Source organism: Rhynchophorus ferrugineus, unplaced genomic scaffold (genome assembly GCF_030347505.1).
Source record: "Rhynchophorus ferrugineus isolate W39M unplaced genomic scaffold, kcgeb_rfMv2 rfM17, whole genome shotgun sequence".
In the NCBI taxonomy this organism is placed as follows: domain Eukaryota; kingdom Metazoa; phylum Arthropoda; class Insecta; order Coleoptera; family Curculionidae; genus Rhynchophorus; species Rhynchophorus ferrugineus.
In genome coordinates, this window is record NW_027472596.1 from 477120 (window position 1) to 505007 (window position 27888).

Sequence of the window (27888 nt, forward strand, 5' to 3'; positions counted from 1 at the left end):
TGTATAGGTGGACAATATATAGCATTAATTGTTAATGACCCATGCACTTCTTCAATAGTTAGACTGGTGGCTTGTAAATATTTCTCGCTGAATTTCTCTCTTTCACAATGCCTTAATTTTCACTGAAAATTATAGATGTTCCTCCATTTGCTTCATCATCTGGGTGTTTTGTGTGATACAGCTTGTATTTCGGAATCTCTAAATATTTTTTATCCGTGAAATGTGTTTCGGATACCATCATGATATCAATATTTTGTTCATATAAAAACCAAGTGATGTATTGGTCCCTTAGGCGAGTTAGATGGTATGGGCTCTTTTATTGGCTGTAAATTTCTTTTTTTGTGTCAGTGCTGAATACAGTTTGTGTTGCAACGCTTTATGGACTAGGCATACCCTATAATTTGCTGGATGGCCACAGCTACAGTTAAAGCATTTTATTTTGTCGTCAAGTGTCTTGCGTATACAATTATTGGTCGCATAACGATGCGACGAAATGAACGAAATACGCAGGAGAGCGCATTTCACACATCTGTACAACTTGCGACAGTTTGTCTTAGTAAGCCCATATGCTTGGAACCTGGCGCATTGTTAAATGATTCTTTTCGGGTTTGATGGCTCACATTTAATAGCATTGTAGCCCAAGTCCTTAATCTCGTAAACATGTTTGTTATTTTCTTTTGGCATCAAATCAATATAAAATATTGGCAGTGGCTCCTTTGTTGCATGGAGTTTAATATTATATATATTGACAACTTCGTGGACTTGCTCAACCAGGGCTGTTTTAATGGTATTTGTATCCGTTGCGTGATGTAATCTTTTTATAACGAATTCAATTCTTTTTCAGATTTTGGTCGAAAAGTATGATTTTGCGTGTTTCTATTGTCCAACACTTTTATTAAAATTTTGAAATGTTCAGGGTCAAACATTTGAATCTTCATTGTTTCAGACCCGATTGTTTTTAATGTATAATGATTGGGTATTCTCTTGAGCAAATCTTGCAATATGTAACAACACCGACCATGTATATTGTTATTGCGAGTGGTCTGGGAATTCCTTTTGGTTGGTTTTCTTTGTTGTTCTGTTTTTTTTTCTGTCTCTTCTGCCAGGGCAATGAAATTGTTGTATGTTGGGAGTGGTTTTTGAAGCCAATAGTCGCTGATTTTCATCTGTTTTTGGACTAATTGTTTTTCGGGACTTCTTAAGCGTTGTTTTTTTGTAACACTGGTTGATTGCTATTTTGAAGAACGGGTGATTGAATTGATGAATCGACAGAAAGATGTTGTAGATTAGCCATTACCTATTGAAATTAACAATACAGATCACTTGATAGTTACTAAATGTTTAATTTAATTTTTTTAAGCGCCTCATACTTAGCTCGCTTGATTTACCGTTCCAAAAAAATAAAGAAAATTCCCAGAATGTACAGTCTTGCTTATAAAAAATAAATTTTAAATTTCACGTTGAATAGTTCACGTTTAAAATCACGTTCTCACCTTACAATAGTTCAAAATAGTTTTACAACTTTTATGGCACCAACAGTAACACAGATGCTTTTTTACAACAGAGCATTCTGAAAATTACGTCTGCACTGCATTATACGGTGTTATATATATATATATATATATATATATATATATATATATATATATATATATATATATATATATATAGTAATAGAGGTGCTATAAGACAGTGTAATAGAGGTTGCGGTTGTTTCAAATATATTAAATTTTTTCTTTAGTGAGTTTGCAAAGAGGAATTCTAAATATAGAAGCTCCCGAAGCTTTATATTAAAGCACATTTGTGTTGGCATTATCAATTTCTACTCGCTATTCGACAAGTCGCAAAATAATAGTTTTAGAGTAAAATACCTATTTTGCCGTTCTCTACAAAATATTAAACGAATATTTAAGAAGATTTGAGATAGAAATATGAATTGACCGGATGGTTGCGAGAGTGAAAACGGACCTAGTAGTCCAGTAATTATAAATTGACTATAAAACAGTGTTTAAGATGAACACCTCTGAAAAGCAGTAACGGTGTGGTCATTAAGTGTAATTATTCAAATAAAATGAATTACTAAGAGTATTATATTGCAATCCTAATCGGCGAATAACCAAAATATCAAGATCAGCCTTTCTATGCTATTAAGTAATCTCCTTTCGAAAAAGCAAAATGGAGGGGGCTTCCTCAAGTGTAGCATTCACGGAAGGGCTACAACCGTGAAACCCTTTAGAACGAAAGACAGCGATAAGTTGCGAAGAAAAGGCGTAACTAAAGTCTGCACACTCGATGTTCGATAGAATGGGAAAGCTTCCCTTGCGATTCGTGCGACAATATCGTGGTATTCACTAGGTCCTCTCATTCGCATCACTCACTGAAATGATGAATGATGATGTACTATGACAAGCATATTTCTGTTAATACTGCCACGTCTAACGATGATAATGCGTTCATATACACAGTCAGTTCGGTTCAAAGCTTCATGGGGTAAAGACGTATTTTCAATATGCTCCAAGCTCTAGAAATATACCTTTCTTTAAAAAAACGGTTATTTAATTGAGTGTTAAAAACAATTAGATACAGTAACGTAATTCATTTTTAAATTTCAGACACATCGTTAATGTTTATGATTCAGAAACTATAGTGTTATACAAAGATGGAGCTGAGAGTATGCAAGACGTCGTACAAAGCTTGATTCAAATGTTTACCGATGCAGAATAACAAGAGCAAATTTGAATTGTCATAGTGTTATATTAGTTTATAATATTGAAGGTCAACTTTAAATCCTTCCCTGTTGATATTGCATTAACTTCATTAGACCAAAAATAAATCACACCTCATAATAACTTAAAATTTGGCCTTGAAAGTCATTATGGATTGAATAGTTTAAACACTAAAAATTTATGTTTTTTAAAGATATTTAGATTTTAGAGTATTTAATCTGTGGAAATGTGATATTCCCATAATTAACCATCAGTAGGGTTATTCACTTTCTGCGCTGTTTTTCCTATTTTTTTTAGGTCGTTTGTGCTTGTATTTTCGTATACGTTTAATAAACTGTTAACTTTGACCAGTATTTAATTTGTTGTAATCGCACCCGTCAAGAAGGTCACAATTCCATAACCGAAAATAACTACTAGCTTTGGAAATTATCGACTGAAAACAGTAGAAACATAAAAAATAGCGACTGAAAATAGTAATTAATATTACCAGTCAAATGCACGTCAATAACAATCGGTTTCATTACATTCATGATGTTAGACAAAGATGTAGGAATTCTTGTCAGTATGAAATGTGAGATAGGAAAGGACGGAGATGACTGCTTGGAGCTGTTAATTTTAAATGTGTTTATATTTTCCAATGGTAGTATAAGCGAGACAGAGGTGTATATATATTCATTCGCGTACTAACTTTAAAAAAGGAACGGAAAATAAAATTACTAATTTCTCTTAACATGTATTATTCCTTATATTCTGAATGTTCTGTGGATTTGTAAAAAGGAATGTAATAATAACACCATAAATGTTCTATCGTGTTTAAATATATTAATTGTTATTTTTAAATTACATAATATAATAAATATAAATAGCACAGTACAACTTAATATAATAAATATAAATACACAAACAAAACCTAAAAACTAGAGGTGTTTGATAACCGTAAATACTAAATAAAATGTAAACGTATAACTAATCATTGAAAAATCTAATCATTGACGAACCAAAAGATGAATATACAATAACTACCAGACTCTTTTTAAATAAAATTTCTTTTATTTTAGAACGGAAATATTTTCAATTTACTGTTCAGGGATATTGTCATGTTCAAATTTTCTCCCGTGAGGCAATTTCTTCGAACATAATTATTTGCCCAGATTTTGAAAAACTCCTTCCGATGGGTGAGATGTTGCGGGTATAGAGGAACATTTAACGTGTAACTGATATAATTGAGGTAGTATATAGTATATAGTAGTATTAAATTGCATTTTCAAATAATATATAAGTCTTGGTCAATAGCTGTGTTTTGAATTTCGAGTTATGGAACTATATTAATATTTTTTGAAGTTAGAATTAGTTTGAAGGAGGATTATTTGCAATATCAAATCCGGTTTTTTTAAACCAAGAATCTAAAAAATTTGGATTTCCTGCATATCGTGTTAATTTTCAAATTGCCAGACTTGTATTGATGACATCTAATAGACAATTTTATAATTTTTCCCCGTTCACTTGTTAAAATCCTGGATTTGGTGGAATGTTACAGTCCTCTTATTAACGGTATAATTAAAGAGATCTCGAGATATCTCTCACCAGATAACTCGGTGGTTATTATTTCAATGGACTTTAAAATTTGAACACATTCTGTTAAGATAGTCATTCGTCAACAAATAAAAACTGTTGCGCTTCTTAATAGAAATTAAAATAAATTGTTGCATAGTAAAGTAGAGTTTTCCTATCAGAAAATGTATTTATTACCAATATTTAATATATTTTGATTACTAATAACCTCTTTGTATTATTTTTATTAGTTTTGGGAACAATCGACTGAAACCGCTTTTTTTGCTTGGAACCGGATACCGGAATCCTGTCACCGATACCTGGTCGGGAAGTCCCGCAGGAATAAGCGAGTTGGACTGGTTAAGTGGAGACTGCCTCTGGGCTACCCACTAAACCCCACCCTATCAGCTGATCCAATGACCCTAACTGATACTTCTTACTGTTAGTAGGAGGCTGCCCGTAACCGGTAACACCGTTTAGAGGCACAAGGGCCAGGCAAGGACGTGGTGTCGTTGTCACACCACGCAGCTTGCGGTACATGAGATAATCGCTCGCCGGAGAAGGTCGAGACAATTTGGAGTTAGAGGACGACGGGGTAGTGTCGGTTGTGATAGAATAAGGCTACGAAGAGCCGAATGAGTTATTGGCCTAAATTATCGGCCAGCTCGGTAATACATCTATTGTCCGAGAGACGAATATTGGAGGACTTGGGGGACGTCTGTTTCTCTATGAATTTGATTGTTCCTGACGAACCAGGGGGCATTGATTATTCTCCTGAGAATTTTGTTTTGGAAGACTTGAAGACGTTCTACGTGGCTAGGTGAGACGTATTTTAGATAGACACTGGAACCGTATAGAACGACTGATCGAACCAGCATCTTGTACAGGAGAGATTTTATAGATAGAGAAAGCCTACTGGCCCAGTTGATAAGCGGGAACAGCAAAGTAACAATACCTTGCTCTTTATGAAGGGACTTTTGAATGTGGGAATTCCACCTAAATTTGCGATCGAAGACAAGACCGAGATAGGTGGCTTCTTCTGACCACGGGATTTCGGCGTTCTCGATTTTAAGACGCTAAATGCTCGGTGCAAAACGCTTCTTGTGGAAGAAGATGGCCTGGGTTTTCTGTGGGTTGACCTGCAACCTCCAGAAATGTAACCACTGGACCGTCTCATCGAGTTGTTTTTGAAGCCTGCTTCGGATATGCGGTACTACACTTTAAGAAGCAAAGTAAGCAGTGTCGCCTGCGTAAAAAGCAGCCTCAACTTGTGGTCTCCTAGGGATATCTAAAAGAAAAATATTAAATAGAGCGGGGGCCAGGGGGGAGCCTTGTGGAACTCCTGCGTCGATGGTTTTCCGGCTAGAGAAAATATCTTTAATCTTCACCTGGAACGATCGTCCTGACAGAAATTATTTGATAAGAGCTGTTAGGTCATCAGGTAGACCTAATTGGATGCATTTCGCCACTAAGCCTTCATGCCAAACCTTGTCAAAGGCTTTGGCTAGGTCCAAGAAGACCGCTCCAAGTCTCTCACAAAGTGTGAAAGTGAATTGGTGTAGTGGAAGTGCAGGGTGAATCAAATTTACAAGAAAATTAAAATTTTCTGATAAATTTGAATCAGAATAGAATCTAATTATTAGATACTATTCGGACTATTTTGTTCTCTTGTGTAATCGTGCAATCGTTTGATTGCCAAAATTAAACCTGTACAGACGACAAAGAGGATAAACAAAGGACTTTAGGAGGGTGAAACCTATCCGAAAACAAAGAGTGCGTGTGTGCACAGTGATTGTGTATGCAAAACAGTGACCAGAGCGAAGGTAGTTAACCAAGTGGCGACAAGTCAAAGGGGATCGAAGCGCTGGAATCAAGGTAAGTGATAGTCAATAAGGATTAAGTAACGAAGTGTTGCGGAATTACAGTCCCGTACACAGTTTTCAAAATTTTTTAAATTCTAAATTTATGTAAAAACAAAAACCAGCAAATTTATCGGGCTTTAATAATGCAATCAGACATTAAAATATCATCTGGGAAATTCCACAACGTGCGTGACCAATCATCAAAGTCGGGGTGGAGTTTTATTATACAGATAGCAATAATAATAAATATATACTGCTAATTCATCATTAAACTTTAATTAAATTCAATAATAATCAAATTAATCTTTACAGCTAGCAATTATAAATATACACTATTAATTCATCATAAAATTCTAACTAAATTCTTATATAAAGTTTATAACAGGGCGGCATTGGGATACGATCAACAGTATATTACATTATAGTACCTGGGAAAACCAATTAAGGGTGTGACCCAACATTAAATTAATTAAAAAAGGCGGTGTTGGGTTACTAATATAATTAGCGTTAAGGAGGTCACAATGGCCTCTAAAGAAGCGAACGCAGAGCCCACCTCGGCTTCAATTAATGAGGGAGACTGGTTTAACAACCCAGCCCTAATCAAAATAAGGGCGGCAACAAAGCCGACAGAAAAGAGCCCAAGAAGAACGAGGTCGCAGACCACGGATGAAAGGACATCCGTGGAAAATAACGACGCGGCTGAAGATATAACACATGAGGAGCTGAAGAGTATGTCGGTTAAAAGCTTGGTAGACCTGTCGGAGAGGCAGGCCGAAAGGACGGGGCAATTAATCACGCGGGAAAACCCGTTGGCTAAAAAATTAGCCTTCACCAAAGCCGTCGCTAAAACTGTTGGGAGGAAAATTGACCTACTCTTAAAGGTCATATTTGTAATGTCCATGGGGCTGGACATTAAAAGAAAATCCGAGGAGGCCAACAAGGGATTGGAAAGCTTGGAAGAGTCCATCGGGAAAAAGATGGAGAGAATGGACAAGAAGTGGGAGGGTAGGATGGCCAGATTGGAAAAACTCATCGTAAATCAATAACCTGACGAATCCACCTCCACAAAGGATAAAAATAAACAAAATGAGCCCGCGAAAACCGCCAAACCTACCAAGACGCCCAGCAATGAAAAGGGGGTGGCGGGGAGCGACATGGCGCCGAAAGGAACAACGAAAAAAAAAACGACTATTGACAGAATGAAAGGAACGCTCAGCTATGCCAACTTATCGACCAAGCCAGGAAAAAACTGGACCCCACCGCCCAAAGAGATAGCGAAGAATGAGCTGAGGGAAGAGGCAAAGAAGGAGGTCAAAAATACACTGACGCACCACGAGATACAAGGTATATTTAAGCAGCTTAGAACCCTGAAGAACGGCACAATCATTATGTCGTGCCATGACGAGGAACAAAGGAGAAGAGTTTCGGAAAAATTAAAAAACCACGGGAACGCAAACATTAAAAATGGATCCACCAGAAACCCCAGAATCGAAATAAGGGGAATCGTAAAGGGAACGAAAAGCAATTAATTAACCGCTAATATTGTCAAGGAGAATGAGTGCATCCGAACAGCACTCCAGGGTCAAACAATAGAGGGACGATTAAGGACAAGATGCACATTTAACAGAGCCAAGAGGGACACGTGGATGATTGAACTCGGACCAAATCTGTTCAAGGCCATCATGAAACAGGGCCGCATCATGGTTGACACGATGGCACACAAGATCACGAAACACGATGGACCAATGCAGTGCTACAGATGCTGAAAGTTCGGCTATACAGCAAAGAACTGCAAGACAAAGGAACTCATCTGCTACGTATGCGGTGGTGATCATGAAGGGAAGACGTGCAAAGCCACGAAGAATAGCTGCACAAACTGTACAAAAGCAGGTACAAAGGCGGGAAACAATCACAGGGCCACTGATTACCCAAGCCCAGTATATAAAAAAACAACAGGGAGAATTAAAAAGAAAAACCAACTACGGAAGGTAATGAAAATCCTTCAAGTCAACGTGGGAAAAGGAATCAGTGCAACCGCACTGGTAAGGGAAGAAGCGGCAAGAGATGGATTGGAGGTAGTCCTAATCCAGGAACCAACGCCGAGGAAGCAGGCATGGGAAGGTTGGAAACTCATGAGAAAGATGACGGGAAGCAAAACCCAAATCTGGACCAGAGAAGAAATCCAGTCCCTACTGATAGAGGAGTTGTCAACAAAAAATGTGATAACAATCGCAATAGACGACGTCTTCATCACAAACGTCTACGAGGAACCAGGCGAGAGGGCACTGAAAAGTTTAGACGAACTCACCGCCGAAATAAATAGATACCGAGGCAAATGGATAGTGGTCGGGGACTTCAACGCAAAACACACGTTGTGGGGAAGCTCCAGAAGCTCACCAAGAGGTCAGGAACTTTTAGACTGGGCAATCAGTCACGGACTAGAGCTCGCAGAAGGAGACTACACGGTGCCCAGCTTCGATTGTAATAGGGGCACAGGGCACATGAACCTCACGTGGAGTAGGGGAATACACGTGGAAGATTGGAAAATCAAAGGTGACGAGGAAACACTAAGCGACCACAGATATATAGAATATCGAGTGGCGAGCGTAAATGGGAAAACCAACCGAAGAAAAAGGGCAAGATTGGATTTCGCCAGCACCGATTGGGATCTGGTCAGGGTGAAACTGGAAAAATCAGAAACAGGCTGGACCTTGCCTGGAACAACTGTTGGGAAAATTGCCAAAAATGGGCCTACGGGGCAGGAGCATAATACAACAAGGAAAAGACTGAGGCTTGCTGTTTCTGGAGCAAGAAAAACAGCAGACCACCGACGGTTAAATTTGGCGAAGACATCATCCAAGTCAAAGAAACAATAAAATATCTGGGTGTGACAATTGAGAGGAAACAGCAGTATATGCAACATATACAGCTGTTGAGGAAAAAAACAGAAAATGTGATGTGCCGACTCTGGGCCACACTGCGCAGAAGAAGCAACCCTAAGGCACCAGAGGTCATGCGTCAAATATACGACAGGGTTATAAAAGCCGCAGTATTATACGGCTCAGAAATATGGGGATACAGGGCCTCGATGGGAAGGGCTAGGACAGCGCTAGCAGCAGCACAAAATCTGCACTGTTAGCAATCACAGGCGCCTATCGAACCACATCGAATGATGCTCTGCAGGTAATAGCTGGAACACCACCCCTATACCTGGAATCCGAGATCCAGGGGTGGGCTGCAGAAAAATACGGATACCCCAATGGGCCAAAAGGATTAGAACCAAAGAAAGTGCCATGGCCACGGGAGGAACCGTGGGAAAATCGGACAAATAGCGTCGGAAACACCAAGATATGGACAGACGCTAGTGCCAAGGAAGGAAAAGCAGGCATAGGAATAGTGATTCGGACAGGAACAAGTGCCCAGGAAGAGATAAGTCTAAGGATAAAAGACGAATCGAGCTCCAGAGCGGCAGAATCCGTGACGGTACAGAAAGCCATAGAACTGGTACGGGACAGAAGCCTACCTGGACCAATCACCATTCGAACGGACAGTAGAATGTTCATATGGTGGGCCGAGCACGCAAACACACGAAATAAGGACATAATGCAAATCAAAGCAACTTTGCTAGAGTTGCAGAAAAGCGGTAGTGAAATATCGCTAAAATGGTGTCGGAAAATGACAACGAAGGAAATGATAACCGCAGACAGACTCGCGGTTTTAGCGAGGAGCTCGGCCTTTTCGTGGTCAGTGACTGCAAAAGTTCCTGTCTCCGCTGACTTTAGGGGGGGTATGACGTTTTGCGCCTTCACCACGGGGCTTTTAGAGAGTCGCCAGAAAGTTGCGGGGCCAGACAGCCTTTGGGCCGCTAGAAATGAGTTCCATTTCTCGGATCGCCAGGCTTTAATGGATTCCTTCACTTCTCGTTTTACTCTGTTGGCCTCCCTTTTGTCTGCCGAGTTGAGGGTGGCACGAGCTTTACGATAGAGACGATTTTTGAGTCGGATCTGCGACTTGATGCCTTCAGGAACTGGCTCACTTTGAGTGTTTGAAAATGATTGAACTTCGATGATGAATTCTGGTAGGCGGACTGGATGTCTCGAGTTAGATTCGACACGGCACGCTCGAGTTGGTCAGGTCGATCAATCTTCGGGATTGGACCGGATTCCAAGAGAATTTGCTGATATCTCTTCCAGTCGGTTTTCCTTCTGATTCGATAGTTAATATAATCGGACGATAGTCCGGATGTAACTCGTCGAGAACTTGTACATCAGAAGGACGATTGATGTTCTGGAGAAAGAAAAATTCCAGAATGCGTGGAGTGCCCCGTTGTCCAATAGCGGGCTGATGGGTAGGCTCATCCGGCAGGGCGAGACCAAGCTCTAAGTTTGCACTCAGTGCTGCGATGTCGTTGCCTGCTCGATTTTCGCGCTCGCAATCGAACATGGGATGGTGAGCGTTGAAGTCTCCAGCGATTATTTTTGAGGTTGGAACGTTTTGAAGGTAAACGATTCATGCGTGGAGTATTTCCTGTACAGAGAGGTGATCACGATTGGACGATCCTGAGTTTCCACCTGGATAGAGGTGGACCCGATATTTGTTGACGATACGAAGGCAGAAGGTTGTGTTTAATTCCCTTTTTGACTAGAATAGCAGTTCCGCCACCGCGAGTTGGGATACGGTCATTCCTGTAAACCGTGTACTTTAGAAGGGAAAAACGATGAGAATGTTTTAGGGGAGTATCCTGGATAAGTGCTATATCGATGCCTGAAGACGAAAGAACGAGTTCCAGCTCCATTTTTTTATCGCGTAAGGCCAGCTTTTGAGCTAACCTCCTTCCTCCCTGGTTGCTCCACGCAGAATTTGTGTTGCCGGAGGCTTGTCTGGATTGTCTGGATTGGATTGGTCTAAGATTCCTGGGAGCAGGTCGACAGCTACAGCCTGTGTAATTAGCTGTGTGTGGCTCTCCACAATTGCTGCATTTAGGTGGCTCCTCGCGTACCTTGGTGCACGGACGGGTTTCATGGTGTCCGGCGCATTTGACATACCGGGGAGGCACTCTATAACGAGAGCTGGAATGGCCAAACAACTGGCAGTTGTAGCACTGCACAGGCTGACCGTGCGCTTGCTGGAGTTCGACTTTCACGATTGACAGGCCTATTTTGGTGAGATTAATGATATTCCTTTCTTCGTTAGGAACAACGACCTGGATTATGGGAAGGTCTTCGCCTGATTTAAGTTTCCACCTTTGAAGAGATTTTGGGTGGAAACCTTGCGAAATAAGGTGTTCTATGGCTTCGTCAACTGTTACAATCGTTGGGATGTTGCGGATGATGACTCGTATTGCCCTTTCACAAAGAGGGCAGAAGCAGTGAAATGCATATTTCCGGTCTTCAAGAAGCTTGTTCAGTTTGCGGAAGACGTTCGAAGTTGGTACAAATAAGCGAGTTCCGTCCTTTCGGCTTAAAGTTGCAGTAATCTCTATAGGATTATCTTTCGCAAGTCGAAGGATTCCTGAGTATTTCTTCGTGTCACGAAGACGATGGGTGGGATTTTTTCATTTTTACGAGCGGTGGTTGGATTTAGGTTCGCCGAAAGAGTTGGCATAGGTAGTGAGGGTGGAGATTGTGAGAGTGTTCTCGAAATGTTTGACAGCGGTAGCTTGAGGAAAAGTGTTTAGTGAGTTAATAGCCTGGCTACTTACCTGAGTAGGCTGGGTCGTCTTGACGGACGCTGGTTTGGGCGTTGGCTGGGTAGCTGTCTTAGTTAGCGGCTTGGTGGACGCTGATCTGACGGCATTTCTGAAGGTTGATGGTTGCGAGTTGGCCTTGGTTCTCTGCTGGATGATTTGGGTAGACGGCTTGGCAGCTAGCTTGGTTGCAGCTGCATGTCTAACCTTATCGACGTCCTTCGACAGCTGACTTGGTTGTGGCGGGGTGATCGGGCCCCTTTTCCTCTTTTCCACCACGGTGAATCCATCATCCGGATCATGATTTTCAACCGTTGGGATGTGAGTTCATTTGGTGTCTCAGGAGGTTGATGTACTGACTGCGCCGGGGTGGCTTTAGTAAGGGCGTCTTGTAGCAACATCCGCATTGCGAAGAGCCCATCGCCTTGCTTTGTTAACTATATTCGAAGTTGAGTAACCCCAATTTTGAGCTCTGCATATTAATTTTTTAGATACTCGATGAGTTCAGAACCCATCATCCGGGCAACGTCGGGGATATCATCGGCACATTTCTCTGTTGCTGGACGGCAACTTTCTGGAGGCGATGATGATTCTGACGTGCGGGAAGCCATTGCCCAGCTTGTAAAACGCTTTCCGGCGTTTACAAACGTTTATGATGTATGGGCAAAGGTGCAGCTGGAAGCGGTTTACGAGTCGATCGTTTGGCAATCAATTGGGGGTAATTCTCGGAGGAGTAGGTAGGCTCGGAGGACCGGACACGACCGTTTTCTTCGGAAGCTAGCACTGAACTTGAAATCGACTATATACTGTTCACTAATTGACTACTTTTTGCTATCGACCATTTCAGTCGCTATTTTTGGTTCGACTGTTTTTACTAGTAACTGTTTTCAGTCGCTATTTTCGGTCCGACTGATTTTATTACGATTTACCATCAACTGTCATCATTCGACTGATTTTTAACGTTCTCGCCTTTCGTAATAGTCGCGACCTTGAAATTAATACGCCGTATTTATGCTTATACATATTTATATGTAATATATGTCGTTCTTTTTGTAGTTTGTGAATATATATATATTGTAAATTAACATAGCAGCCTTTTGGAACGCTAGATTTCGAAAGCAAAAAAAGTAAATAATTAAATGATAAATAGTAAGATATTTTTGACTGGCATAATAGGTAATACTTTGAACTGGTACAATAGGTAATACTTTTTTGATAAACTTTCATGATTTTTGTCCAAGCCACTTGCTTGCCGAAACCTTTTTCCCGAAATCTTGAAAACTAAAATTAGATTCCATAGGTTTCAGAAATTGCATTGATCCAAAAGATTAGAAGAATTTTTTACAGTAGCAGTTGCTAAATTTGTTTCAAAAATATTAATCGTAAAGTGGTTAATAAAGTATATTAAATATTTGTAATAAATATATTTTCGATAGGAAAATTCTACTTTAATTTTCAACAATTTATTTTGTTGGCTATTAAGAAGAACACCACAGTTTTTATTTATTATCAAATGGACTTTCTTAATAGAATCTGTTCCACTTTTTAAACCCTTTGAAAAAATGACCACCGAGTTATTTGATGAAAGATATCCCAACGATATTTTTAATTATACGGTTAATTAGACTGCAATATTCCATCAAATCCAGGATTATAACAAGTGAATGGAGAAATAATGACAAAATTGTTTATTAGATGTCATAAATAAAAGACTGCCAAATTTATAAATGAATACGATATGGGGGAATTCTACATTTTTAGATCCTAGATTTAAAAAAGCAGGATTAGGTATTGCAAATAATGCTGAGGGGATACAAAAAGTTATCACAAATCTATGTTCCATTCTAACTTCAAAAAATACAAATATAGTTCCACAACTTGAAATTCAACACAAAATTCTCTGGAAATACAAAAATCTGGAAATATTTTGGTGAATTCATACACCGCCTTATTATTTCCATTAGGTTTTAAATCAATATAGAACATAGGCAGGATGTTTTATAATCGTGCGATGTTATATATTGTGAACATTTACGAGCTCGTGGCTTTTTTCAACTAGGGCTACCATCATGGTGTTAAAGTCCGCCCCGTGATGTAATCCTTTTAACACGAATCTTCTCTCGGATTTTGGCCTGAATGTATGGTATTAGGTGTTTCTTTTATGTAATTCTTTTACTAGAATTTTAAAGTGCTTCGCTTCGAACAATTGTATTTTTATTGTTGTTAAGTATATGACTTGTCTCGATACAAGAGCCAGTATAGAAATGAGAAAGAAAACTTAGTAGAGGGCGCTGTGACTTGTATCGAGAGGGTATAAGTTACCAGGGATCAAAATAAAGTTTCTCTTTTGTTCCAAGGCCATAAGTGGTGCATTAATTCCGTTCCGTCCCGAATCATAAATGATTCGTAAAAATTGTTAAAAAGGTTATGGGCCCAGAATTCTCGGTGTAAATGAGAAGTAGTAGGGTGATGTCGGAGAATGTAGATGAGTTGAAGTTATTAGTTCGGTATAGTATATATATATATATATATATATATATATATATATATATATATATATATATATATATATATATATATATATATATATATATATGTATATAATTATATATACACGAAAGAAATTGGAAGTAACAAGATGGCTGTATGCAACAGACGGAAATTAATTTCGGGACACTAGAGCACTCAAAGACCAATGACCATCAGAAGGAACACCAGGAAACTAAAAATGTGATCTTCAGCTATCAGTAAGAAAGACGAAATCATTGTAATCAATGTAGTAAATAGTCATGGAGTAATTAAGAGTTTAGAAAATCAATCACGTTTATAATATTCAAGGATGAATGAACCACTAGAAAATTAGTAACATGAGATCCAACAGAATTATCAGTAGGATAGAAGGAAACATTGTAATCAATATAGTAATTAGTAATGAAGTAATCAACAGTTTAGAAAATCAACCACGTGTATAATTTATAAAGATCAGGGAAACACTAGTAAACGAGTAATATGGGGTCCAACATATTTATCGGTAGAATAAAGAAACATTGAAATTAATGAAGCAATTAGTAATGGGGTAAAGTTTAGAAAATCAACCATGTAATTGCAGGAAGAATGAAAAGCTATTGAACCCAATGAAGAATTTTCAATTTGTAAGGATGGAGAACAGAGTTACTTAGCAGAGTTTAGTTAGAAAATATTAGAATTTTGATATAAATATCAATTCAATTGGTGAAGAAGATAGATAAACCTTGTTCTATGTGCGTAGAAGCTAAAGCAACCAGGAGCCCTTTAAACTGCAAGGAGTCGAGAAGAAGTGCTATCGAAAAGTTAATTCATTGGGATATTTATAGGCTAATAAACCCAATATATGAAGATGGAGGAAGATATTTATAATAGGAAGGAAGGAAAATACTAGAAGGTTTGTCTCATTTTAACAGCGTAAAAATCCTGAAGACAAAAAATGAAACTGAAGAGAATTTGAAACAATATATTAGTTAATTAGAGAGACAGCATGGAGTAAAGCTATTTTATAGAAAAAAGGGGATTCATTTAGAATATAGCAATAGCAATATAGCAAAGTAATGGAAAAGCGGAAAGATTAAATAGGACATTATTAAATAATTAAATTTAGTTCTGTATATGAACCAAAATACCAACAATTAAATCAAGCATTGTTCGGGTAAACTATATTTGGAGAGATAAGGTAATGACTATTGTCTAGTCATGAAAGGTAGTAATTATTCAGTAGTACTCAATGCTGAAGCATTAATAAAATGACGAAGAGCATATAGTAGATTTAATGGACAGTCTCTATAAAGTTAAACAATTTATTGGAATGGAAAAAGCAGCGATAGAAGAGATTAAAATCCATCAAAAACACATAATTTAATGACTGCTTGAGGAATTCTACGTAGAAGGTTGTTACACCAATTAAAATTAATATTAGCACCAGCAAAAGTGGGGAAATAGTTTACAGTTATAATTTAACGGATATAAGTGTTGTTAATTATAAGATCGCATCTAAGCACATCAATTTGGTACGCCAATGGAAGTCAACTTCCGTATGGATAATAGTGAAGAAATAATTAAAGATATACATTTTAGAAAGTATATAGAGAGACCAATATAAGGCAAGCATAGAAAATTTCAAAGAAGAATCTGTGAGTAAATGGATGCTGACAGTTTTGCAACAGGAAGAAGAAAACAAAAATGTGAGTGATGATTAAAAAAAAGCATTCAGGAGTAGATAGCAGACGGTGATGTCGAGCCTGATGAAAATGAACCTATGTTGTCTAAATTGGAACCAATTCTAGAAGAAAGGAAATTAGACGACCATGAGATATATATCTCCTATTGTCTGTTTATTTCAAAAATGGAGCTAGTGGTGACTAATTAGTTATGATACCTCAGTAATACCAGAAGACCATGGGCTAATATAAGGCAGAAGTCGACTGGAAGGAACAAGTTAAGAAGACTGCAGTGGTGACCATTTAGTTATGATAACTCAGTGAAACCAGAAGGCCATGGACTAATGTAAGGCGGAAGTGGACTTGAAGGAGAAAGTTATGAAGAATGGTATGGAAATCGACTAGGAAATTTTAATGGATTCATGCTATTTGATAAAAACAACCCAGAGGCACGGAAGAAATTCTTTTGAAGAGAAATATATGTGTATGTTTGGCAGCCCAAGAACAAACTATATAATCGATATTAAATTGGACAGTGTTTTGGCGACTATTTGTGTGATATAGTTCAAAGTTTTTTTTTCTCAAACGGAGAATTGTTTTTAAGTAGAAAACTAACAGTTACTTTTGTTTATCACATAATTGTGTAGATTCATTTGATTAAATTATTAAGATAAATTCTGTCAATACTGAAATAGAATAGTTTTAAGTTCGAACAAATTTGTATGTACAATGTAATAGTTTTGTTCTGGCAATTTAAATGTACTTTTGTAAACTTTGTTTACAATCTTAATTAGGTTAAGTTATATAGTACATTTAAATTTAAGCGTTTCACGGTTGCAGCCCTTCCGTGAATGCTACACCTGAGGAAGCCCCCTCCATATTGTTTTATTCGAAATGATATTACTTAATAGCATAAAAATCCTGATCTTGATATTTTGGTTAATCGCCGATTAGAATTGCAATATAATATTTTAATTAATTAATATTATTCGAATAATTACATCTAATGACCACATCGTTACTGCTTTTCAGTGGTGCTCATCCTAAACACTGTTTTATAGCAAAATTATAATTACTGGACTACTAGGTCCGTTTTCACTCTCGCACACATCTGGTGCAATTCATACCTCTATCTCATATCTTCTTAAATATTCGTTTAATATTTTGTTGAGAACGGAAAAATAGTTACTCTACTCTAAAATTACTGTTCGGCGCCTTGTCGAATAGGGAGTAGAAGATGATAATGCCAGCATAAATATGCTTTAATATAAACCCCTATGTCTATATGTCTCGCTCATCGTACCTTTCGGCCTCATAAAAATTTGAAACTCGTAGAAAAAAACTGTTAAAATTAGGTTGTACTCTCGTATTATATGTTATAATAGTTTTATTAAAATGTTAGATGCACCTGCAAGCCATAGGGCTGATGTGTCTTCATATTTATATTGTCATATATATGCAATTATAACTTTTTAAAATAAAATGTTCGTTCTCTATGTTTGTTTGTTCTACTTAATGTTATAACTAATAATAATGAGAAGGAAATTAATAGATTTCTAAATAAATGTATATCAATTTCTGTTGTTATTTTCCTTCATATGAAATATAGGTAATATAGAACCGATTGGCGGAAATAAGGTAATAATTAGGAACTAAAATGTCTCCAATAGACAATAATTGATAAATGATACGTGTAAAGTGATGCATGAAATGAGGGGAATTGTTACAAACATTAGTTAAATTAATAAAATTATGCAAATGATAAACGTTCAATGATTTTGATAATTGTTAGAACCGGTTCGGTGAAGGTGATGGGCAATTAAAGCACTGGATTCAACTGTATTTGTAATTCACAAACAACTCGCTTAAAGCTATAGCTCGGGTGGGGTGACTTTGACACCAGCATATGCCGTAGCGTTGTTACAATTCTATATTTCAAAGCGACTATTGTAACATTAATTTAGGCAACCACATATTCATGGCGCATGGTGACAATTTATGCGCCGCCATCTGATTGTCTTTAAATACCGCTACATATAAACCAATCAAATGCTCCTATTTTCAATCTAGATACATACACGTTCATTTGTTAAATATAAATACTGTTAGCTGCCACTAAATAATATTGACATTCCAGTTTTTATTCTTAGTCTGTATGCATAGTGCAATTTAATAGTAGGTAGGTGATTTAATACAAAACTATCATGAATTACTCTCATGATAATAATTATATGCGTACTTCTGCGTACACATCAATTTTGAGTGAAATTTTTTAAAGCAACAGTGAAAACTTAAATCAAAATACCAGTACAACTTTGGCAAAAGAAAATGAACCTAACAAGTTTCCAAGTATTATTTAAATAGTACATCTTACTTCATGGCTACACAAAATTTCCATTATAGATTTTAATGTCCCACAAAATAATCTGAATTCCGTCAACAACATTTATAATCCATCCCAGGGCGAAAGTTCTAATCCATATCTATTTACCATGCACCAAACCGCAAACAGGTTTCTTCTATATGCAGATAATCCGCTATACATATTTATTAAAGCTAAAGAGTTAAGAAATATTAGCATTAGTCAAGGTTGGAATAAATGGGTATTTTCTCCGTATAATGAAAAAAAAATTATTTACTACAGTCAGGTTGGGGTTATTTTAACAGTTTTTTTTTATTCGTAGCGTTTCAAATTATACAGTTAAATTATTTCATATTATTTATATAACAATTTACAACATTTTAGATTGGTAAACAAATTAAATTATTGTATTACGCTGAAAAGGAACAAATGATAGCTGGTATTGCAGAATATCAGGGCATGATTAAAGATCAAAATCAAAGCAAACCTACGGCCTCCATCAAGTGGATATTCAATAAGCGCATTAAACAAAAGAGAATAATGTAAGATAATCTGAAAAACAGTCAGATACAGCAACATAATTCATTTTTAAATTTCAGACACATCGTTAATCCTTATGATTCAGGAACGCCTATAGTGTTATCCAAAGATGGAGCTGTGATAAGGCAAGACGTCGCACAAAGCTTGATTGAAATGTTTACCGATGCAGAATGACAAGAGCAAATTTGAATTGTTATAGTGTTATATTAGTTTAGAATATTTATAATAGTTGTTTGTAATTATTATTATACATAGTAATGTAATATGATGAAATTATGTAATATAATGGTTATGGTTATTATTGTTAATAAATATTGTTGTATTGTTATAATTAAAATAACTAAATGACACTGTCGCTAAGTACGAATATTGTAAATAATTACCATATATATATATATATATATATATATATATATATATATATATATATATATATATATATATATATATATATATATATATATAGAAATATATATAGTTGCTTGATGATGTGATCTAATCATAGGTATATATAAAACTGACGAAATATAATCACCTTATTACTACTTAACTATAACAGTACCAATGCTTATTTAAGTTATATAATATCCGCTTAGTAGGTGCTAATGTCTTGCTATTCAACACTCTTCGATACCATGAGGTAACGTAATTCCCTTATAAATATTACGTTATTTAAAACTTTATAGGACACCAATTTTGAGTAATAGATCAATAATCCAAAACATATTAAAAGTAATATAAGTAGTGTTAAAAATTCATTCCAAAGCTTCTACGGTTTGAACTACTTGCCTTTAGAGAAAATCTTATAAGTATATTATACATATATCTTAAGTTGTGTACTGTATTATATATATATATATATATATATATATATATATATATATATATACATATATATATATATATATATATCTATATATATATATATATCTATATATCTATCTATATATATATATATATATAGATATATATATACATATATATATATATAGATATATATATATATATATATATATATATGTATATATATATGTACATATATATATATATATATATATATATATATATATATATATATATATATATATATATATAGATAGATATATATATATATAAATAAATATGTAAATATATAAAATATAAATATATATAATAAATATATAAATATATATAAATAAATATATATATATATATATATTGTTAGAAAAGGATTTTATAACACGGGTTTGGTGAAGGTGATAGGATAATTCAAACACTGGGTTTAACTGAGTCGCTCTGTATTTACTCTTTACAACCGACTCGGTCAAAGCCACAACACAGAATGAATCAAGATGGCGGGATCTCTACCCCGCCCGAGCGGCTTTGACACGAGCATGCGCCGTGGCGCTTATACATTTTATATTCTTAGGCAACTAATCTAACATCTATGTATGCAACCATATATACACGAGGGCGGTACGTGTGGGTGCCGCCACCTAGTTGTTTATATCGTCAACACTCGGCCATCCTGACCTCGCAGCGTCCTCGCAAGACTTTACCGTCGGCCCCCTCTGAATCCTTTGTCTTTGATATTTCCTGTTTTCCTATAATTGAAACAAATTTTTAGTATTTATATACTTAGTCGGCTTACCTCAATTCCTCCCCCTTTTTATCATTCTACTTTTATTTGTTGTTTTATTCTGTTCATCCTTATGTATTCACCCTTTTAACCCCTGTATGTGTTGTTCTACCGTGGGCCTTCTGTCCTACGAGAATTTGTTAATCTAATTTGTTCTACTGACATTTATTTATTTAAATTTCTGTAACAGTAAATGTTAATATGTGCCATGCTAGAATGTTATATTAATTTTATAGATTGTGTTTGTGAATTATTACTATATAAATAGAATATAAATAAATATATAGAATTATTACTTTCATGCCTGATACTTTACAACTACCTACTGTCCTCCTAGTAGGTTAATTCAATCCTCTGTGCTGCTTGCTTCTGATTCGGTCTCTGATTCACTCGGTCCATCCTTAAATATTCTTAATTGTTCGGCTGAGACTGTTGCTTTGTAATTCTTATATCCTTTAATGCCTTTCAGAGGTACAATTTCATACCTGTCGTGACCTAATGTTTTTGGTGATTTTGTAGGGACCCCCGAATCGAATTCCTGTCTTTCTGCTTGCTTGTTTTGATTCTGTACTTGCTCCTGACCATAAGACTAGATTACCTGGTTTATATTTCCTGCTTTGTTTTCTTTTCCGATCGAATTGTTTCTTCATTTGTTGGCTTTGCTTGTTCATTGCGGCTGTGGCTTTTTGTTGGTCTCTCTTACGGTTTATTTCTAGTTCATTGCCATCTTCCAGGTCTGCCTGTATGTTTTTGTCGAAACCGAACATTAACCTGTGTGGGGTAAAACCTGTGCTTTTGTTTTCAGTGTTGTTTATTCCTAACACTACTTGTGGTACTTTTTCGTACCATTCGTGCTCGTCTGTAATAGAAGTATTAATTCCGTTCAATAATATCTGATTATACCTTTCGACTTGACCATTTGACCTAGGGGATGCTATAGTGTTTAAAATATGTTTAATTTTATATTCGACGCAGAATTCTCTGAAATCTTTAGATTTAAATGCCTTACCTTGATCCGAAATTATTCTACTTGGGACTCCGAACATGCTAAACAAATCACGCAGGTTATGTACTACTTCTTTTGTGTTAGTTGTTTTAGTAGGTCTAGCGAAACAAAACTTCGAGTAGGAATCTACAATTGTTAAAATATGCGCAAATCCCGAGCTCTTTACGAACGGGCCCACGTGATCTAAATGCCAGGTGTCTATTGGCTTTTGCGGTTTCTTTATAGGATAGAGAAAACCTTCTCTCTTACCATGTTTTCCTTGTTTAAATGCGCAGTCTATACAGGAGTTAATATATTTTTTTATAAACCTTGTCATCTTATGGAACCAAAATTTGCTCTTTATTAGTTTTTCGCATTTGTTCAAACCGATGTGACCCATATCGTCGTGGTATTTCCTCATGAATGAAAATCTAGCCAATCTGGGTATTACCAGTTTTTTTTGGCCATCCATTGTTTTACGATACAATCTGTGGTTCTTCTCGACGTAAGTGTTTTTTAATTCTTTACCCACTTTCTTTTGACTTAACCTATTTTTAATTGTTCGTAGCTCTGCATCTTGTGATTGGAGGCAATAAACCCAGTCATCTACACAATCAATCTTGTGGATGTTCGCTGTTTCTACATTTCGGGAGAGGGCATCAACATGTGTCATTTGTTTCCCAGGTTTGTGTTCGATTTCAAAATCGAAGTCCTGTATGCTAAGCCACCAGCGTGCGACTCGTGGTACGAGGTCCTTCTTGCTGAATGTTAGCCGGACAGCGCTGCAATCTGTCACAATCTTGAAGTTGATGCCTGTCAGGTAAATTCTGAAACGTTTGATTGATTCTACAACTGCCAGGGTTTCTAGCTCATATGAGTGATATACACTCTCTTCCTTTGTAGTAGCCCTGCTATAATACATTACTGGTTTCAGGTCGTTGCCATGTTTCTGTAATAAAATAGCTGCGATACCTTTTGAACTAGCATCTGTATGAAGTTCCGTCAATAGTTTACTGTCAAAGATGCATAGCAAAGGCCTTTCTGTCAGGGTTTTTGTCATTTCATCGAATGCCTGCCTTTGTTTTTCTCCCCATTTAAACGGTGTATCTTTTTTTAGTAATTGGGTCATTGGTTGAACTATAAATGCGTGGTTCTTGACGAATTTCCTAAAATATGAACAAAGACCCAAAAATTGTCTTACTTCATGCACATTCGTTGGTTCTGGAAAGTTCAAGACTGCATTAATCTTATGTTGTCCTGGCTTTATTCCCCATTCTGAAATTTCGTACCCTAGATAATCAATTTCTGTTTGAAAGAATGAACATTTATTAAGATTAAGTTTTAGATTTGCTCTTTGAAAAATATCTAGGACTGCTTTAAGGATACTCATACCTTCGTTAATTGTTGTGCTTGGAATTAGTATATCGTCTAGATAGATTATTACTTCTCTAAAGCGTAATTTGCCAAGGACAGCATTAAGTAGTCTTTGAAAGGTAGCGGGGGCATTGCATACTCCAAAAGGCATCCTAAGAAATTCCCAGCAACCGTCTGGTGTGATGAATGCTGTTTTCTCTACGGAGCTTTCGGCGACTGGAATTTGATAATACCCTTGTGTCATATCCAGCACACAAAAGTATTTATATCCTTTTAGTCTTGCTATGTGATCCTCGATATTTGGTAGCGGGTATCTATCCTTAACGGTTATGCGATTTAATTTTCTGTAATCAATGGCTAACCTGTAATCGTTATTCTTTTTCTTTACCAAAATCGCTGGACTGGCATAGCTTGATTTTGACTCTCTGATTATATCGTTCTCCAAGAATCTCTCTCGGAGATTCGATAAGGCTTGTAGAAAACTGGCTCTTTTGATGTAAGGTTGATCTGAAATTCAATTATATCAGTTACCCCTAGTTCATTCGTACCTGTGGCAAAACATGAGTTATATTCTTCGAGTAGTTCGTAGAGCCGTCGCCTATCGTCTCTTGGAATTTCTCCCATACATATTGCGTTTGCGTCTATAGTCTGGAGCTCATACTTTCTGAACTCATCGATTTGCCTCTCCTTTATCTCATACCCCCTTGCTACCGTTTGTTTTCCACCAAATTTCAATGTCGTGTTGCTGATATTCGTGATGTTCATTTCAAATATTGGGTCTGCGGTGACCACTGTGGAGGTGACGTAGTTTTTAGTTATCTTTGGTGGAATTACCAGGTTTGGTACATGTGCTTGGACTCTGACGACGGCCATCATGTTTGGGGCGATCTAGACAGCCTGCACTGTTCGTACCTTGTGCTTTTTTACCTGGCCGTCATTTTCCGTTCCCACCTGGTTGCATTTCTTCGTCACTTTGAGTAAGGTCACTTTTTCTCCACTAATTCTGATTTCTATTTCGCCAGAATTGATTATCGGTTGACCTATAATAATGTCTACATTACCCATCTCTGTCTTTACGAAGTGCAGTGTGGACTCCACTGAAACCCCATTAATCTGCATTACCAGGCACGCCTGTCCTTTGGTGTATGTAATTTGGTTGCCGAAACCTTTAATGTACGTGTCTGGGGTCTCAAGTTGTAGATTTAGACTCTTTGCCACCCGCATATTAGCCACGTTGATTTGGCTACCTGTATCTAGATATCCTCGAAATGCCGTGCCCTGTATTTGAACTGAAACGAAATATTTACTATTAGTATCATTTACTTGCCTGTGAAGGGTTTTTACTGCCGCTCGCTTCGTATACCAACATCCTTCTCGACTGTGACCTTCTCGATTGCAGATCGTGCACTTCCTGCTTACCCGACCGATTGTGGGGAATGAGGGGTGCTTTTGTTCGGTCCGTCTGGCTGGTTCTCTGGCTGCAGATTGGCCACTGTTGTCTAGCGAGTGTGGTATACCCCTACACATTCGAGCCATGTGACCCGTTTTGTTGCATATGTAGCAACGAATCTGCCGACCTGTTGCTGGACTCGCTGTCATTAGTTGCGACCCCGATCCTGAGTCGTCCATCTGGCTGAGGAAGCCCTGGAATAATGCTTCCGGGGATTGGTAGTTGCCGGCTTTAGCTGGCCCGTGGAGTGACTTGGGCAGTCCGTCTATTATACAGATAACTGCATTTCGCCTACTTAATTCACATTTCTTCGTGAGGATGTTCTTCATGTAGAAATAGCGAACCATGGTTTCATCGGGCAGCTTCTTCCTCGTCAGCAGTTTCCACATGTTATCCATGAAACGTTCATGGCTGGGAAAAGCTTCACTCAGTGCGAGTTTCCACCCTTCCCAGTTTTTCTCATACTCATCTAGGGAGTTGTACCACACTTTGGCTAGACCGTCGAGCTTGGACTGCATGATATATGATCTGTTTGTTTCTGACCAACCATGTATAGACCCTAATTGATCTATTTTGTAGAGCCAATTTGCAGCCGTGGTGTCGCTCCGCTCCGGATCGAAGATTGGGACCAGATCGTTTCGTGCTGAGGGGTTTACTAGCGAGGCGTTCCGTATTGCCAATGACAGCTGCTCCGCCTCGATAGTGTTGTGCTGATCGCTCATCTGCGGACCCTGTTGGAAACGCTCCCCCTGTGGCTCTGGTTCTGGGTGATCCTCTGGGTGACGGCTCGGTTGTGGACTAGGCGGGTGGTGCCCCCTTTGATGGCAGCTCGATCGTGGATTCGAGCGGTGACATCCTCCTTGATGGTGTCCTAAGTACGGGAGCCTCGTCTGTTGGGCCCCCCCTCGGAAGTGGTCTAATGGTGGGTCCCCCCTTGGGACGGTCACCTGGTAGGGCTCCCTGGATTGGCGACTAGTTGGTGGATGATCACCTTGGTGGCATGGATGGTACAGTTCCCCTTGATGACCCTGTTGTGGCCAATCTTCATAGTGTTCGGCCGGGTATCGCTCCCCCTGTTGGAAGCTTGGTTGGGGATAGTCCTCGTAGTGGTCTTCGGGGTGATGTTCTTCCTGGAGGGAATTCAATGCTGGGTACTCACCGTAGGCTTCCGGCTGATATACCCTGGGGTGGCCGGTGTGCTGTTCTCCCCATCGGCAGCTGGTTGGTAGTGGCTCTTCCCAATGTTCTGCTTCCTGCGACCAGTTCGAGGGGCCTTCTTGTACCGTATCCCAGTGAAGGGTGTTCTGTGGGGGCTCCGTAGGCTCATGGTACGCCTGCTGCTGGGGCAGGCTGGTCCGTTGTGGGGCTTCGGACTGCAGTGAGCCTAACGATTGAGGTCCCTCGGCCTGGCTGCTGGGCCTCGCTGACGGGCAGGTGTTGGGCTGTGGGGAATACATAGGCCGGTGTCTCCTAATTAATGGCGTACCTGTGATGGGTTGACTGGTTCCTGGTCGTGGTTGCTGCGTCGCCTGGTATCTCTCGATCATTGGCGTGTCTGTCGCTTGACACGCTGCAGGTTGGGGCGATTGCACAGGATGACGTCTTCCGATCGTCGGCGTACCTGTGATGGGTTGACCGGTTCCTGGTCGTGGCTGCTGCATCGCCTGGTGTCTCTCGATCATTGGCGTGTCTGTCGCTTGACACGCTGCAGGTTGGGGCGATTGCACAGGATGACGCCTTCCGATCGTCGGCGTACCTGTGATGGGTTGACCGGTTCCTGGTCGTGGCTGCTGCATCGCCTGGTGTCTCTCGATCATTGGCGTGTCTGTCGCTTGACACGCTGTAGGTTGGGGCGATTGCACAGGATGACGCCTTCCGATCGTCGGCGTACCTGTGATGGGTTGACCGGTTCCTGGTCGTGGCTGCTGCATCGCCTGGTGTCTCTCGATCTTTGGCGTGTCCGTCGCTTGACACGCGGGGACGGACTGGCTTGTCCTGGGTTGCGTTGGTGGCATCGCTTGGCGCCTCTCGATCGACGGCGTCCCGGCATGCTGACACGCCGCGGACTGAGACGACTGCACCACGTAGCGTTCTTCGATTGTTGACGTACCTGCTGATGGGTAGTCCCCAAGCTGAGACGGATTTTCCTCCTCGATCGGGTTCCCTAGCTGGCGTCCCACCTGTTTGCCGCCATCTTGGTTCGCCGGTTGGCGTCCCTCGTGTTGGCCGCCATCTTGGGCCACCGGTTGGCGTCCCTCGTGTTGGCCGCCATCTTGGGCCACCGGTTGGCGTCCCTCGTGTTGGCCGCCATCTTGGTCCGCCGGTTGGCGTCCCACGTGTTTGCCGCCGTCTTGGTCCACCGGTTGGCGTCCCTTGGTTTGTTGGTTGACTTCATGACGGCGTGATTCTTCTTCTTTTGTGGGCCGCTGGCCCGCTCGCCGGCGTCTCTCCTCCGTTCGTTCATGCTGGCGGCGCCCTGTTACCTCATACCTCAGTCTTAGTCTCCTACCTTCCCGCTGATCTTCCCTGGTTCTCTTTCTAAGCGGCGAAAGGTCACTAGGAGTCCTCGACCTCGTGGTAGGTCTGCTGCCTCGGCTACGCTCCCGTCTTCTTCTGTCTTCCCTGGGTTCTTCTCGGCTGGCCGGGCGCTTCGTCGCGGTCTTCTTAAAATCCATGGTGGCGTGTTGTTCACAATCCCACTTCTGATTTGTTAGAAAAGGATTTTATAACACGGGTTTGGTGAAGGTGATAGGATAATTCAAACACTGGGTTTAACTGAGTCGCTCTGTATTTACTCTTTACAACCGACTCGGTCAAAGCCACAACACAGAATGAATCAAGATGGCGGGATCTCTACCCCGCCCGAGCGGCTTTGACACGAGCATGCGCCGTGGCGCTTATACATTTTATATTCTTAGGCAACTAATCTAACATCTACGTATGCAACCATATATATATATATATAATAAATATATATATAAATATATATAAATAAATAAATAAATAAATAAATATATATATATATATATATATATATATATATATATATATATATATATATATATATATATATATAAATATATATAAATAAATATATATAGCGTTTCTAATTCCATTCAAATTTATTCGAAAAATATGGCAGATAATTGATCTAATTAATACGTAGTGTGCCGCCATCTATCGGAATTATTGTTTGTAGTTAATTCACACCCTATGCGAAAGATGGTCCTATAGACCGACTTGTGTGGCGACCGCCACGACCCTTTAGGCCACCACCAATACACCATCAACAACTACAAAGGTTGGCAACGCCGGTGGATTGGTACCATGCAGTTCCAGGGTATAAAAGACCATCAGGACGACGTCTCACTCTCTTTTCTTATCACCGTCCCCCTGTAACAGTACCACTTCCACAGCGCTACCGTACTTCCTTCACCTTAACCTAATATCCTGTCCATTCTCCCATCGACCACATGTATCAATCGTAAGTTAGAATAAACAACTTTGATTCAATCAGTGTTTTTAGTTCCGGTGCAAATTCCTT

General features: G+C 38.8%; 1 protein-coding gene and 2 long non-coding RNA genes across 3 annotated transcripts in view; 2 read left to right on the forward strand and 1 right to left on the reverse strand.

The window, feature by feature from the left end:
* The window catches only part of LOC143205797 (uncharacterized), a 489432-nt gene that overhangs the window by 34046 nt on the left and 427498 nt on the right, over nt 1-27888 (forward strand). The window lies entirely within an intron of this gene.
* LOC143205833 (uncharacterized) lies at nt 18834-19136 on the forward strand. The gene is made up of 2 exons (XR_013007945.1): nt 18834-18919; nt 18977-19136. It is a non-coding gene; the product is annotated as an uncharacterized LOC143205833 (long non-coding RNA).
* On the reverse strand, nt 23653-27159 carry LOC143205776 (uncharacterized). The gene is made up of 2 exons (XM_076418813.1): nt 26009-27159; nt 23653-25873 (listed from the first exon to the last, which is right to left on the reverse strand). Exons 1-2 carry the CDS (start codon nt 27017-27019, stop codon nt 23783-23785), a joined length of 3102 nt encoding a protein of 1033 aa, XP_076274928.1. The 5' UTR covers nt 27020-27159; the 3' UTR covers nt 23653-23782.